The 14,580-nt window shown below is 37.5% G+C and overlaps 1 protein-coding gene across 1 annotated transcript in view; it reads left to right on the top strand.

Moving 5' to 3' along the window:
• The first annotated feature begins 7,323 nt into the window (after positions 1-7,323).
• Positions 7,324-14,580, top strand: part of LOC134804967 (E3 ubiquitin-protein ligase MYCBP2) — a 128,708-nt gene continuing 121,451 nt past the window's right edge. The window contains exons 1-9 of the mRNA XM_063778259.1: positions 7,324-7,444; positions 8,207-8,359; positions 8,675-8,927; positions 9,428-9,574; positions 9,659-9,865; positions 10,074-10,400; positions 10,477-10,653; positions 10,732-11,010; positions 11,301-11,435. Coding sequence (XP_063634329.1) covers positions 8,268-8,359; positions 8,675-8,927; positions 9,428-9,574; positions 9,659-9,865; positions 10,074-10,400; positions 10,477-10,653; positions 10,732-11,010; positions 11,301-11,435 — 1,617 coding nt within the window. The 5' untranslated portion in view covers positions 7,324-7,444; positions 8,207-8,267. The remainder of the gene's footprint in view (positions 7,445-8,206; positions 8,360-8,674; positions 8,928-9,427; positions 9,575-9,658; positions 9,866-10,073; positions 10,401-10,476; positions 10,654-10,731; positions 11,011-11,300; positions 11,436-14,580) is intronic.

Genomic DNA, 14,580 nt, shown 5'->3' with positions numbered 1-14,580 from the left:
GATGTAAAACCGGTGAATTTACCGCAAAAAACCGATTTCAAGTTCAGAGGGGCTACCGCAAAAATCGAAGTTCGCAAATTGCGGGCATTTTTCTCTGTCACTCTAATTACGCCTTCAATGAAGTAAAAGAGACAGATCCCCGCAATTTGCGAATTTCGGTTTTCACGGTAGCGCCTCAGGTTTACAGTCTATTACTACTAGAGGACGCTGCTCTCTTAGGCCTAATTTACACATTGATTAGTTTTAAGTGCGGTTGATCAATCCATTTCCGTCAGTAGAAAAAAGCAGCAAATTTAAAAAATGTAAGCGCGAAAGCAGTGGGGAGACACTCCTCACTTCGGTCGAACTCGGCTCCGTGCTCCGTTCGGCTTGCAGCATTGCCACATTGACACTTCCTACAAACCCGAAGTTTGACAGCGATTCAGGGTCGAATCATACTATCTCGTTCTAATTAGGGCGAGCGAAGCGAGCCCTATCACTATTCGACAAACTATGCATTCTTGTGGTACACTTTACGGAAAAACTACTGCACTGTTAGGTTTGAGATTTAACATAGTAATTTAAGTTCATGTCTAGATGTGTTATCAAACATAAAAATATCATTTCATAACTTAAAAAAATAAAATTATGTAATATCACTTTGTATTACTACTAGCGCCATCTGTTGGCAAAATAATGAATTTCGAATTCGTGCTAATGTTAATTATTTATTGCTCTAATTGCTCTAACAGATGGCGTTAGTAGTAAATAAATAAATAAATAAATATTGGACATTGTTATACAAATTGACTAAGCCCCAGAAAAGCTCAAGAAGGCTTATGTTGTGGGTAATACCCAGACAACGATACCCATGTGGTGTTTTCAATTTCAATAATGTCGATGGCGCTTACGCCATTAGCAACGATGAATACAAAAGTGGGTTAAATTTTTGGATTCAGATCCACCTCGCTTCGCTTGGTTTTGATTCCCAATTTAGCAATTAAGTTTCTGTGAATATCTACTAGAACAATCAATCTTGCTGTATATTCACTGCGGATGTCAATTTACTCGTATGTTTTGTGACGCTGATGAACTGATCAGTCATGTTGTGTTAGCAAACTTAAGGCCGGAGTCCCACTGCTGCGCACGCTACATCCACGGCCCACGTTTTAATACAAACCGTCGGCAAGCCCACGAAATTTTGTATAGGAACGTGGGTCGTGTACATAGCGTGCGCAGCAGTGGGGCTCCGGTCTAAATCGGGTATTTTCAGTTCGAGAAACAGTTTTGGCGCCATTCATTTATTACGTATGACGATTTTAGGGTAGAGGGGGATCGAACATATCTTATTTTTTCCATTTTTTTCTTACCAGGGGGAGGGAGGGGGTTTTCATAGTTCTTACGTAAGTAAGATCACAAATATGCGATTTTTTTTTTATTTCTATGAAATTATGATTTTTAAAATAATAATAATACTTCCACACTCTATGCTATCAAACACGGTGTAGAGTTAGCTTAAACGAGCTCATTGAGTACCTTTTTCCTGTACAAACGTACGTACAAATAAACATTCATAAAATATTTTTTTTAAATAAACACTAAAACAAACCAAACGTGTACCTACTCATTTTTTCCTTTAGATTCTTACGTAATATATGGTAATATAGGGGGCGGGAGGGGTGGGAGTCAGTATATTCTTATTATTACTTACATAGGGGAGGGAGGGGGTCATAAACTGGCAAAAATTGTCTTACGTAATTAATGAATGGCGCCTTTAGTGTTACTATTGCTTGGACCTGCTAAAATTATAAATAAAGATCATATTAATACAAACTTCAGTTCAGTGACTTAGGGCCGATACACGACTGCAACTTGTATGGGAACTGCACGCCGACTGCACGCCAATTGCAACGTCGGCGTGCAGTTCAACAAAATAACCCAGAACCCTGGCAGTTCCTAGTGGAACTCAGGTTTGGTGCAACACAGGCACACGCTGTCTTAGTCAATCGACACGTCTTTATGAGCACTTGGAAGAGCAGTACCCAAGATAGAGCTGATGCTGAACCTTGGCTGTACCTAGTGGAACTCAGGTTTGATGCAACATAGACACACGCTGTGTTGGACATCCGACTCGTCATGATGAGCACTTGGGAGAGCAGTACCCAAGATAGAGCTGATACTGAACCCTGGTAGTACCTAGTGGAACTCAGGTTTGTTGCAACATAGGCACACGCTGTTTTGGTCATTCGACTCGTCTCGATGAGCACTTAGGAGAGTAGTATCCAAGATAAAGCTGATGCTGAACCCTGGCTGTGCTTATTGGAACTCAGGTTTGGTGCAACATAGGCACACGCTGTTTTGGTCATCTGATTCGTCTTGATGAGCACTTAGGAGATTAGTACCCAAGATAGAGCTGATGCTGAACCCTGGCTGTACCTAGTGGAACTCAGGTTTGGTGCAACATAGGCACACGCTGTTTTGGTCATCTGACACGTCTTAATGAGCACTTAGAAGAGCAGTACCCAAGATAGAGCTGATGCTGAACCCTGGCTGTACCTAGTGGAACTGTGTGTGTGTATGTATGTGTGTTTATGTGCCAGTAGGTATCCAGACGGGATAGTTTTTCGCTCATTTGTGTGGAGTGGACGCCAAAATTAAATTCAAGAACATTGGCTCGCTGACCCAACATTATGTAGGAAAGCCAGTTCTTCCTCACAAAAAGTACTGGGCGACCGTGTAGGATGTAATAAAAGCGGTTATGAAATTGTATATTACGTGTGTATGATATTGGCAATTTGATTTTGTCGTCTGGACACGTTTTTAATGGACAAAGTAAAAGCTGTAACAGACAGGCGTACCGGACAGCAACCGCGGTCCGGTTACTATATTTCTTTCTTGCTCTCACTTATAGTTGCGTTCTTAACGGACTTATTACGTACCCACTCGATCGAACATGAAACACGCCTTGGATTGGATCAAAGTCGCGGTCCGGTACGTTTAGGTAGAAAAACTCCGCGAGCCCTTACAAAGCTCTGCTTTTTGCTAGTATATAGCACTATCCCTTTCGGCTATTTAGGGTTGTCAAAATTCAAGTGATTATCTTATCTGTGGTCGTGCACGCACAAGCAAGTTAAGTGGTGCCAACCCTAATAATTGCTCGGAGCAATGCTGAGCCGAGCGGAGCCGAGTTCGACCGAAGTCAGGAGTGTCTCCCCACCAAGGGCCCAACGTTTTCTGTTCTCTTTCACGGCGCAGCAACTAGTATCATTTCTCTCTCCTCGCTCTTTTAAAAATGCCGTTTGTCAAAAAAGGACAACCATACTGTTGACAAGATAGACTTCAAATCAAGTGTTGCCTTTTTTGATGCGCCCAGGCTGTATATGTGTGCGTAAAAGCGTATATGTGTGCTCTTTTAGGGAGGTGAAAAGTCGATTTTAATCATGTTATATATCGATAAACGCTACACAGCGGAACGAAATAGCGATTAATTGAAGCTTCAATATCTTCGTTAAACATGAACATAATTGAAATGCTAATGGATAATGAATATATTATAATATAATTCAATTATTACGGAACACCTATTTTAGGAGGTATTTATGTATTTTAATTAAATATCTGAACTTTCCCTTGGTTCCCTGCTGGGGCGTGACTATAAAATTGTGATCTGATAACCACAATAAAGAATAAAAGCGTTTTTGTTCATTTTAGGTACCGTTAAACCTTTGAAGTAAAATTAAAATTGCAAGAAATGTCGATAGTTTATCGATATGACTTTATCGACATGGCTACAGCAAGGTGGGCCTCATTGTTAATCGTACACTAAACAAAAGTGGCAACAGTGACAGCTCGCTGAGACACCGTCTCTATATATTATCAGTCTATGCTCCCCACTGTCAGAGATGACATTTAAAATAAGGTTGTCAACACTGTATTTCATTCAATATTTTTTAAGTTGTCATACACGAAGTATCGTAAAATCGTCAAAAAGATACTGTGCAAAGAATATAATACTCACTAGGAGAAGAACGATAACTCCATACAAAAAAATGTCCCTTTCAAAAGTTCGTTTATACTACTAGCGCTCTGGTAGGATACCATTGTAATTAGAATTGACAACCCGTTTAGCCTAGCGGGTATTGGCAGTAATCCAGTTCAGGAAGCTAATGGTCCTGGGTTCGAATCCCAGAGAGGGAATTTCTTTTTGTATTTTTTTCTTTTTTGTTGGGGTCAGGTTTTTAAGAGCCCATCAACGTGCACACTAGCGCCACTGCTGAATACATTAAACTAGTTTTTATGTTATTGGATTCGTCAATCTACCCGTCCAAAGTTAAAACGGCCGTTTTTGTTTTGAGCTCATAGATCGACGAATCCAGCAACATAAAATCTAGTTTGATGTATTCAAAAGGTACCTAAATACACAATACAGTCCGTAGCGGCCCCTTTTTTTAAATACATGTCGTTAAATTTAAATAATCACGATTATTTAGCAGTGGCGCTAGTGTGCACGTTGTTGGGCTCTTAAATTAGCATTTCACAAATAAGTAAAAAAATACGTTAAAAGATAATGATTAGGTACTATATTCAGAAATTCGTGAAATATAAAAGGTAACAAAAAGTTACGTATTATTAAGATATAAATATTTTCATAATACATATGAATACATACACTGATATGGCAAATGGTTACAAGTTGTTATTACATCTATCCGGTTATCGGACATTTTCTGCTTCACAGCTCCGCGCAGCGTTCTTGGTCACCGGGAAACTAGTTTGGATATGCGGCAGATACGTGCCCTTCTGAGCTTTTTCCAAGAAATCATATGACGGCCCAGGATTATATTATTATCTCACGCTCAAGCCATCTGCTGATTCACTTTCTAAAACAAAATAGTCAAAAAATTAAACAATATAATCTATCTTCCTAATTACTAACGTCGCTAATTCCTAGGGTTACCAGCTTAAACAATGTGGGGTTTTACATGTATGTTGAATTTTGATTATAATTTCGGACGCGATATAGCGTCCGCGAGACTTACGGGGATAGTAAGATGAAATAAATAAATTTAGACCCGTAGCAATTAGCGACGTTAGTAATTAGGAAATAGGAAGTTAGATTATATTGTTTAATTTGTGACTGTTTTGTTTTAGAGAGTGAATCAGCAGATGGCTTGAGCGTGAGATAATAATATAATCCTGGGCCGTCATATGATTTAAGCTCAAAGGGCACGTATCTGCCGCATATCCAGACTAGTTTCCCGGTGACCAAGAACACTGCGCTGAGCTGTGAAGCAGAAAATGTCCGATAACCGGATAGATGTAATTTAACAACTTGTAACCATTTGCCATATCAATGTATGTATTCATATGTATTGCTCCTAACATATGTACAGTAATATTAATAGGAATGAAAATATTTATATCTTAATAATACGTAACTTTTTTGTTACCTTTTATATTTGGCGAATTTTTAAATATAGTACCTAATCATTGTCATTTAACGTATTTATTTATTTATTTGTGATATGCTAATTTAAGAGCCCATCAACGTGCACACTAGCGCCACTGCTAAATAATCGTGATTATTTAAATTTAATGACAGATATTTAAAAAAGGGGGCCGCTACGGACTGTATTGTGTATTTAAGTACCTTTTGAATACATCAAACTAGATTTTATGTTGCTGGATTCGTCGATCTATGAGCTCAAAACAAAAACGGCCGTTTTAACTTTGGACGCGTAGATTGACGAATCCAGTAACATAAAAACTAGTTTAATGTATTCAAAAGGTACTTAAATACACAATACAGTCCGTAGCAGCCCCCTTTTTTAAATATCTGTCATTAAATTTAAATAATCACGATTATTTAGCAGTGGCACTAGTATGCTCGTTGATGGGCTCTTAAAAACCTGACCCCAACAAAAAAGAAAAAAATACAAAAAGAAATTCCCTCTCCGGGGTTCGAACCCAGGACCATTAGCTTCCTAAACTGGATTACTGCCAATACCCGCTAGGCTAAACGGGTTGTCAATTCTAATTACAATGGTATCCTACCAGGGCCCAGTTTTATAAAGTTACAAGTTACAAGTTTACAGGCGTTTACTGGCAACACTTGCTCCGTTTTTTACAATTTGCGTTTTATAAAAGTACTGTGTTACAATTTTACAGGTTACTGGTACAAGTGCCTGTAGCTCAACCATAGACAAAAATATGGGAGTTTAATAGTTTTAAACTCATAATCGAACAAGCGTTTTATAAAAATATTGTAAATTACAAGTGTAGATTGGTACACTTGTAACAAAAACTTACATACGTCTTGAGTCCTGTAACAGCTACTTGTAGTGTCTCAGTGATTCGCTTTTTCGCTCGTAATTCTTAATTTTAACTACAATTATTCGTTTTCTGAGAGATTTTAAACTTTACTTTTCACCAACGCCAACGATTGTGCCAGGGCATGCATACTTTTCCATGCACTGACCTTATCAGTTTTTGTTAATGTATCTGCAATATATACCTAGTAAATAGGAAATAAAGTGACAATATGTTTGATATTGATTTTATTGATTCGTTTTATTTTATCTACTAGGAAACGGAAAGGTATTGGTGCCGATATTTGTCGTTGATTTATTAGCATTCGTCTCTTTATTTAAGTATAGTGCATTCACATTATGGTAAAGTGTACTATTCATAATTTCCGATACACAGCGTACTTATCTTTGAGCCGCTACCGAAACGATACATTTTAATGTAATGTGAAACAGTATTTATTTACTTATTAGGTAAATATTTCATTAAATCTAACTTAATCTGAATCTGAAAACGGCCCAAAAAGTATATCCTTGGCATCGAACACCGCTCTCAACCACTCGATTTTTCCTTCATTTCTGGCCATTTTTTCAGTAATTAATATTTTACAGCAAACAATAACACAGCATTTAGTAGAGCACCGAGTATCTATGACAGACGTTTTTTTTTTAATAGTGATGTCCTTCACACCTGTAGATTTCAAATGTAATCGAGATTGACCGTGGTTCTTTACAACTGTAATTATCTATGTGTATTTATAAAACACCTGTAGCCGTTCACAGTGCTTTACAGGTGCCTGTAGCCTGTACTCTTGTAACCTGTAACTTGTAACTTTATAAAACTGGGCCCAGAGCGCTAGTAGTATAAACGAACTTTTGAAAGGGACATTTTTTTGTATGGAGTTATCGTTCTTCTCCTAGTGAGTATTATATTCTTTGCTAGCCAGACTCTATACTCTTTGGGTAGTACTATTATTTATTCTATGACAGCAGTGTCAGTTGCCAAATTTACCGGTTTTTTTAAGTGTCTCGCTACACTAGCGCCGTGTGTTTATTGATTTTTTGACATTATTACAAACTTTACTAAGCTAAGCTCACAGAGTTTGAAATACTAAGTAAACTATAATGAAACAAAAATAATGCGGCAAAAGCAATACCAGGTACCAATTATTCTTTTATATTTAAATTGGGTATATTAGAGACTGATACCGAGTTTATTTATATTCACATTTTATATTATATCTGCAGGTTAAATTGCCGTGTTGAAATACCAATACAATACTTTATAAAATATGTTTCTTTAAGCGATTTAGCGTAGGTTTACACTCTTTACTATATAGGCTTTGCGTTTGCGATTGCGACTGCTGTATTTTCAATCATATAAAATAAAATTGATATGTTTAATTTTATTCATAATGCTGCGGCGATTTATTAAAACGTAGTCGGTGCCTCATTGTGTTTCTTATTTGATTAATTAACATCACTTTATTTATTTAACGGAACTAGTTCTACCAAGCGTTTGTTATTTAAAGGCTTCCTTTTTCTGTTTATAGCAAAGTGGTATGCTAAATATTAATTAATTGAGACAAATTGGATAAAAAAGATTATATTCCCACAGTATCTTTAACGCCTTTAACATTCAGAGCCTGTAATAGTGGAAACTAGTGTAAACAAGTAATATAGTGAATAAAATTCTGGGATAAAGAGAAAAACGTCCCCAACCCGCATTGGGCCAGTGTGGGGACTATAGCCTAAACCCTCTTGTGCTTGTGCTTAAGAGGCTGCAGTGGCTGCCCAGCAGTGGGATATAGATTAAATTAATTATTTTAAGAGAAAAATTAAGCTAAAAGAAAACAATATAACCAAATTTGAGCAATGCCTATTTAATACCTGTTTTGTTTAATATAATGGTGTATTTTCAGTTCCTGCCATCAATACTTTAGCAGAAGCATGTAGTAGCCAAAATAAGCAACATAAGTCACAATGGCTGCTCGGATCCAAGTGCCAGAGCTCTCATGTATGATACCGGAAAACTATAAAAAATACTTCCGGACACTATGCTGGAGTGGCACTAGGTTAGTAAAGATATATTTAAGACTAGTGGTTTTATGATCTGTAGACCTTGCAAACCCCCATTTGACAAAAAACCTAAATGAGAACCAACAACACAATTCATATAATTATCCCACCTACTTACAAAACTTTACATACAAGAATCATTTGAGAAATGTGACCTATAAAGAAAAAGCTAGACAGCCAAACAGATACCTATATGAAAGCTAGTATTTTTGCTCAAGCTGAAATAGACACTTCACTTCCACTTTGCGCTCACCTGGTCAATATTATGTATATTAATGGCTGTATAAACTATGTTGTTCTATAATTTGCAGGAAACCAGAAAAGAAAGGCCAAAAAAAGTTTGGAAAAAAAGAAAAGTTAAAAAGACTGAAGGCTGCTAATGCACTTGCTGTCTGTTTTGCACCTGCACTGTTGGGAAACCCTTCTCAGTTTGCAGTGTATGCAACTGTCCGTAGGTCGGTGCTTACTCGCTGGAAGAGTCTTCATGGTTTGGTATCAGATTTTTCTGATGACAGTGACAATGATGACCTTTCATCCCAACTTCCAATGGCCAAGTTACCAAAGGTTGGTATTTAAATGGCGTCTTTCTAAAGAATAACATGAGATAACTTGCTCATTTCTTTCCCAGATAGCTAGAAAAAAAAAGGATACTTTATCTTGTGTGAAAATTTTTGGTAGGGGTGCTGATATTGCTTTTATAGGCATTGCATGAAATATCTTTCCATGAAAACTATTTCAAGTTGAGTGGTCTTCATATTTTGCAAAAAAAAACTCACCTGTTCTTAGTAAAAGGATGTAGTTAAGTGTTGCAATGATACTCCCTTTAGTTTCTTATGACCATATTGTCAAAAAGCATCCTTTTAAGTCCTACTGCAACTTTGTAACTGAGCATTGCCTGACATGTTCTTGGCCGGTTTTATTTTGTTAAATTTTCTAACATTACATCTTCTGTAAAGGTTTATTAATTAACGTAAAAGCAAATCAAATGAAGTTATATTAAAAACGAATATTCATTTTCCCGTCGTTTACTTGATGCCAAATGCAGTTTACAAATATTGTTACAGATCACAGGTATTGGCTTGCGCACAGTGTTTTCATTGATATCACAAGCTCGATTTACAGATGCGCACTTTTGTGAGCATGCCTTGCGAGCATTACTTGATGTTCTGCAAGGCCATGCGCCTGAAGAGCTGGCGCAAGAACCTACCGAGGTACTACTTTCAATTTAATTTAATTTGATAATATTGGATATGTGGACTGTTCGAATATTTTATTTGTCATTTATTTTGTTACAGATAATATCAAATTTACACGCTATGCTAGTTGATGTCGCCAGTGATACTGGTCCACTAGGACGCACAGATACCCCAACAACTCTGACAGCCCTAAGTAGTTCCTGTCTCATAGCCTTGTCAGTAGCTAGAGGTGAAGCCGAATTAATATTGAATGCAGTAGCTTCTCTTATAATGTCCTCTCCTTTACTTTCGGAACAATATCTACAGGTAACTCAAAGCATTATTAAAGTTAGTTATAAGTTAGGTCCCCGTCGAAAGTAATCGCTGCCGCTTGCAGGGGCATTACGTTGAGTGGGGGTCCTTTCTTTTGTCTGTCACTTTTATACCCATGTGTAATTAACTGGTGTGACGTAAAAAATGTATTTTCTATCTTTATTTCTTCCGTGAACACTACAGCATCAATTTATACTTGCAGGTGCCAGCAAATTTGATAACACTTCAGCGCAGCGTCCATTCTATAATCTTAGGTCCTCCGTCCCGTAACCAGTGGTTAAACTATGGTGTTCCTCACCAATCTCTAGTCACCAGTTTCCCAGTAGACATCCCTCCTCAGTTGACAGCGGGCTCAGGAGAGCTAGTAGTTCGCGCTCTCGTTTCCGACGGATGTTTTCTTTACGTCTTTACTTCCAAAGGACTCCTAAAGATTGGCTCGGGCTATGGCAGTTCCATAAGGCAACATGTGTATTTGTACAAATCAGATTTCTTCGCTAGTGATAGACACGGCTGGCTAGGTTATTGTAAAGTAAGTACACTTCAATGTTCATGATATTGACCTTGCGCTCTGCGTACAGGATTAACATGAATATTTATTATTACAGAATAAGCTCTATGTAAGAATTGGAAGGAAAAAGACTGAAGTTTTTGAAATTGATAAAGATACCTTTGAAGTTAATAATGTGATAAGATTAGAGCCCGGCCAACCCGCTCCCGTCGAACCTAAATCGGCTGTCTTTACTGACGGCAATCAACTAGGATTGATTATACTAACAAATTTCGTAAGTGGTTTTTACCTTTGGATCCATATTTAAGTTTATTGCAAAGATTAGTTTTCTAATTATATTTTTTACCTACAGGATAATCTAACAATTAGAATGTACGACGTAAACACCCCGACGGACCGAGAAGAAGGCGCAGCGCCCGTCGTGCTGACGTCACGCAAGGAGCTTAACGTGCCCCTGCTGCGGCGTCGCACGCTGGCCCTGGGCCGGGCTCCGTTCGAAGATGGTCTGTCGCGTAGGCCGCTGGAGTTGGACGCGCCCGTCGCAATGCAACTAGATGACGATGATGATGATCCTCTTGTAGGAATATGCTCGGGACAGGACTTTGGGCTGCTGATTACTAATTCGGGAAAGGTGAGTTTCTACGGCTGCGTTTCGACCAGAGATGTACGAGGATGTTTGTGTTAGTAAGAACCAATAGAATCACTGCACGTTGAGCGAGGAAAACAAATGAAGCGATTCTATTGGTTCTTAACACATCTCACGCTACGCATCCTCGCACATCTCTGGTCGAAACGCAGCCTAAGGACCTGGACTCACAGGATATTGGGCTTTGAGGAGTCACTGCGTACGTAACAATTTAAATTAGTAAAAACTAAACATTGCAAGTTAAATTAAAGATTATAATCAATTATTAATTTCAGGTATATTACACCGGCAAAAGCACTAGTTTGGGATACAAAGCCGCATCTCCACACATAGGACGGTGGACGTTAATGAAAGAGACCCTGTTCTCAAGGAACGACGCTCCTAACGTGAAGAAATGTAAAGTGGTTCAGGTTTGTTTAATACTTCAATAAAGATGATTTAATAAAACAAGGCAATTACACTTGATGGCCGGAAATTTATTTTGGAAATTTCAAACCGGCAGCGCTGACCAACAATGGGCGATTATTTCCCTTTTTCTAAGGGAGTCAGTACGAACAGCTAGCGATCAACGATTAATGTACGCTCTTTTATTTACTTGGCATCTGTATCTACACGTGTAAGTTATTTGCACGAGAGAAGAGTCGATCGCTACTCGCTGCATTGTCAGTGAGCGGACCGCTAAAACTCTTATTTGCCCCTTTGACCGCCAGAGATGTCAACTGTCGCGCACGGCTACAGCCCAATATCAACCTTGCTGCATTCTGGCAAGGTTCACGATAACGCGCCGCGCACGATAGGCGTGCTGTTCAAAGGGTTAAGATGAACCCATTTTACGTAGTTCCCATTTTCCTCTATGGGTATTAACATTATACAAAATATTTTTTAGCAATTTGAAGTTTACTAATAACAGCTCCTTCGTTTGATTTGTTTCGATTTTTTTTTATTAAATTATACATGGAGGTATAAGACAGGAGCTTTTAAAAATGTGCATGGAATTTGTTATTAGCTCCTAATTATAATAATCAAAAAACCGAAAAAAGTCATAGCTATGGCAAAAAGAATAGATAGTATAGAGGGGTCCTGTCATTGTAAATTTTGTAGTCACTGTAAATTTACTGCCATCTATCGACACACGACTAAAATTCAAAATGAAAACGTATAAAGTTATCAAAAATGTATATATATGGATAAATGATTTTATTATTTTTATATCATTTTGATCCATGTTCATTCACTGATATCTATGTGTTAAAATTGTTAAATATGAAACGGTGTCGTCACGTCATCTAGCCGAGGATAGGCTAAAGGTGTGTGCGGCATCTATTCGAGAATGACTTTTACTTGAATTCCGAGGCACGTTTTTTCCTTAGACTTTATTCGTCTTATACGAAGTTACATATGTTTTTGGCTATGGTTAATACCTAAATATAAAATAACTTGTGTAATAATAATAATATTTTGCATAACGTCAATATCCAGGGAGGAAAACGGGACTACATTTGTATGGAGAAGAGGTCGTGCACGCCAGGAAATTAGAAAGGAACCAAAGATACGGCGTGCCACGCGAATCTTGCGACGGAAGATTTGACCATAGCGCGCGGGTTTTGACGTCTTACCTCAATAACTCTAAAAGTATACTTCTGATTAAAATTTCGCTGGTCAAATCCTTCGTCTATATCAGTATATCACTAGCTATTTTATACTAAAATCATACTACTATGGAATGCAGGGTAACGGGTAACGATATACAATTGAAAATAAATGAACATTAGACATGTTTTCGTGATTTTTTTCTATCTAGCCAACTTTAACCTTCTCAGGTTTTTCTTGGAGCCTGCCCTCGGAAATATATTTAGTCTAGATTCCGTAAGAATTTTTGCATTGCATTTGCTCTTAAATCTGTACAAATTCAAAATAAAAACTAAATTTTCGTGGGATCCCCCTCTTAAGTTAATGAAAGAAATCGTATCTTTTAGCAGGGGTGCGAAACGCCTCCCTTCGGGCAAACTCGGCTCCGTTCGGCTCAGCATTGCTCCGAGCAATTATTAGGGTTGACACAACTTGACGTCCCTTTGCGTGCACGACCACAGATAAGATAATGACTTGAAATAGCAGAAAGGGATTGCCATACAGGGTGGTCCAAACCTTGATGTCCAAAGTTTTTTTTAAATAATAATAAGTAATTCCGAAGTGAAGCAATGAATATATTATATTAATTGCTTCACCTCGGAATTACTTAACAACAGCGAAATGCTATACATGGAAGTATTCTGTCCGCTCAATTATGACCCAACGCAAACTACCCCGCGATAGGCGGTACTTACAAACTGCTCGATTGGCAATCTCAGTACCACCGAGATGACAGTCAGTGACAAATGGCTAAATTGATTTATAAAAACAACGTTTTTTTGTAATTAAAAATATATTCATGTGTCGTGAAGTGGTGCAGAAGTTATTTTAGTTCATACCAAGGACAGTGGAATCACTTTTCACTTGTAGTAAACAGATAACTTCAGTAGAATTTGGAAAAAACATGACGATTTGTTTTCAATACTACCGTGCTAAGCTAAAACGTAACAACTGCATACGACTTTCATAACAACATACGACTTTTTAAATTGCGAGGATAATAGGGATGGTGTTATGCTAAATGAAGTAGACTATTTTATTAAAGTGTGTTTGGTTTAGGTATTTTCTATATAATTATAAATGTAGTAATAAATTCCTTCTTACAGATTTGTATTTTCCTTTTTTATTTCATGAGATGGAGCTATAAAAAAACTACCTAGTTATTTCAAATTAATAATCAAATTTGGTATTGCCATTTTACATTACTTTCCATTCAGATTCCCACAAGATGCTATTCGCAGAGAACTATGGAAAAAAGCTGTCCAATTAGAGAGACATGAAATTGAGTGGATGCCTGGCAAAGATATCTAGAATATGTTCTATTCATGAGATATAACCCGTGAGATAATCATACCCGGTCTCCTATATGTTGTAGTGTGTGCTACGCCTTACCCTCAAACGTAACATAGCCTAGACTATATAAGCTCGTACCCATGTTATTCTAGACATTATAGACCTATACTCCAACCAAATAGTTTCATTTAACGTCCAACACTACAATGTAGATACATTTTTCCTATCATGCTTTCACTGAATTAATTTAAAAAATACACACATTATCTGAAAATGTTGATCATTTGAATCCACCCTCTACTGTCACATATATGTAGGTTCTCTCTCAAGCCATTTCCGTCATTAGAAAAGAGCGGCAAACATTTAACTCACATTATAGACGGGTCTAACGCGAATTATATTAAATTACCTTGATTTACCGACGTAAATCAGTTTCGTTTCGTATAATGTGAGTTAATATGTGTTCAAAACGCGAAATTTTAAATTATTATAAGAGCGGCAAATTTAGAAAATGTAAGCGCGCGAACGGCTGTGGTCCTATACAAAATTTTAATTTACCTTTTTCTACTGACAAACTTGCTTGCCCGGCTATATACGTATAAAATATTCTGAACTGAAAGTATTTCAAATATT

The sequence above is a fragment of the Cydia splendana genome, chromosome Z, assembly GCF_910591565.1.
Source record: "Cydia splendana chromosome Z, ilCydSple1.2, whole genome shotgun sequence".
Taxonomy (NCBI): Eukaryota; Metazoa; Arthropoda; class Insecta; order Lepidoptera; family Tortricidae; genus Cydia; species Cydia splendana.
This window is presented reverse-complemented; position numbering and strand designations above follow the sequence as displayed.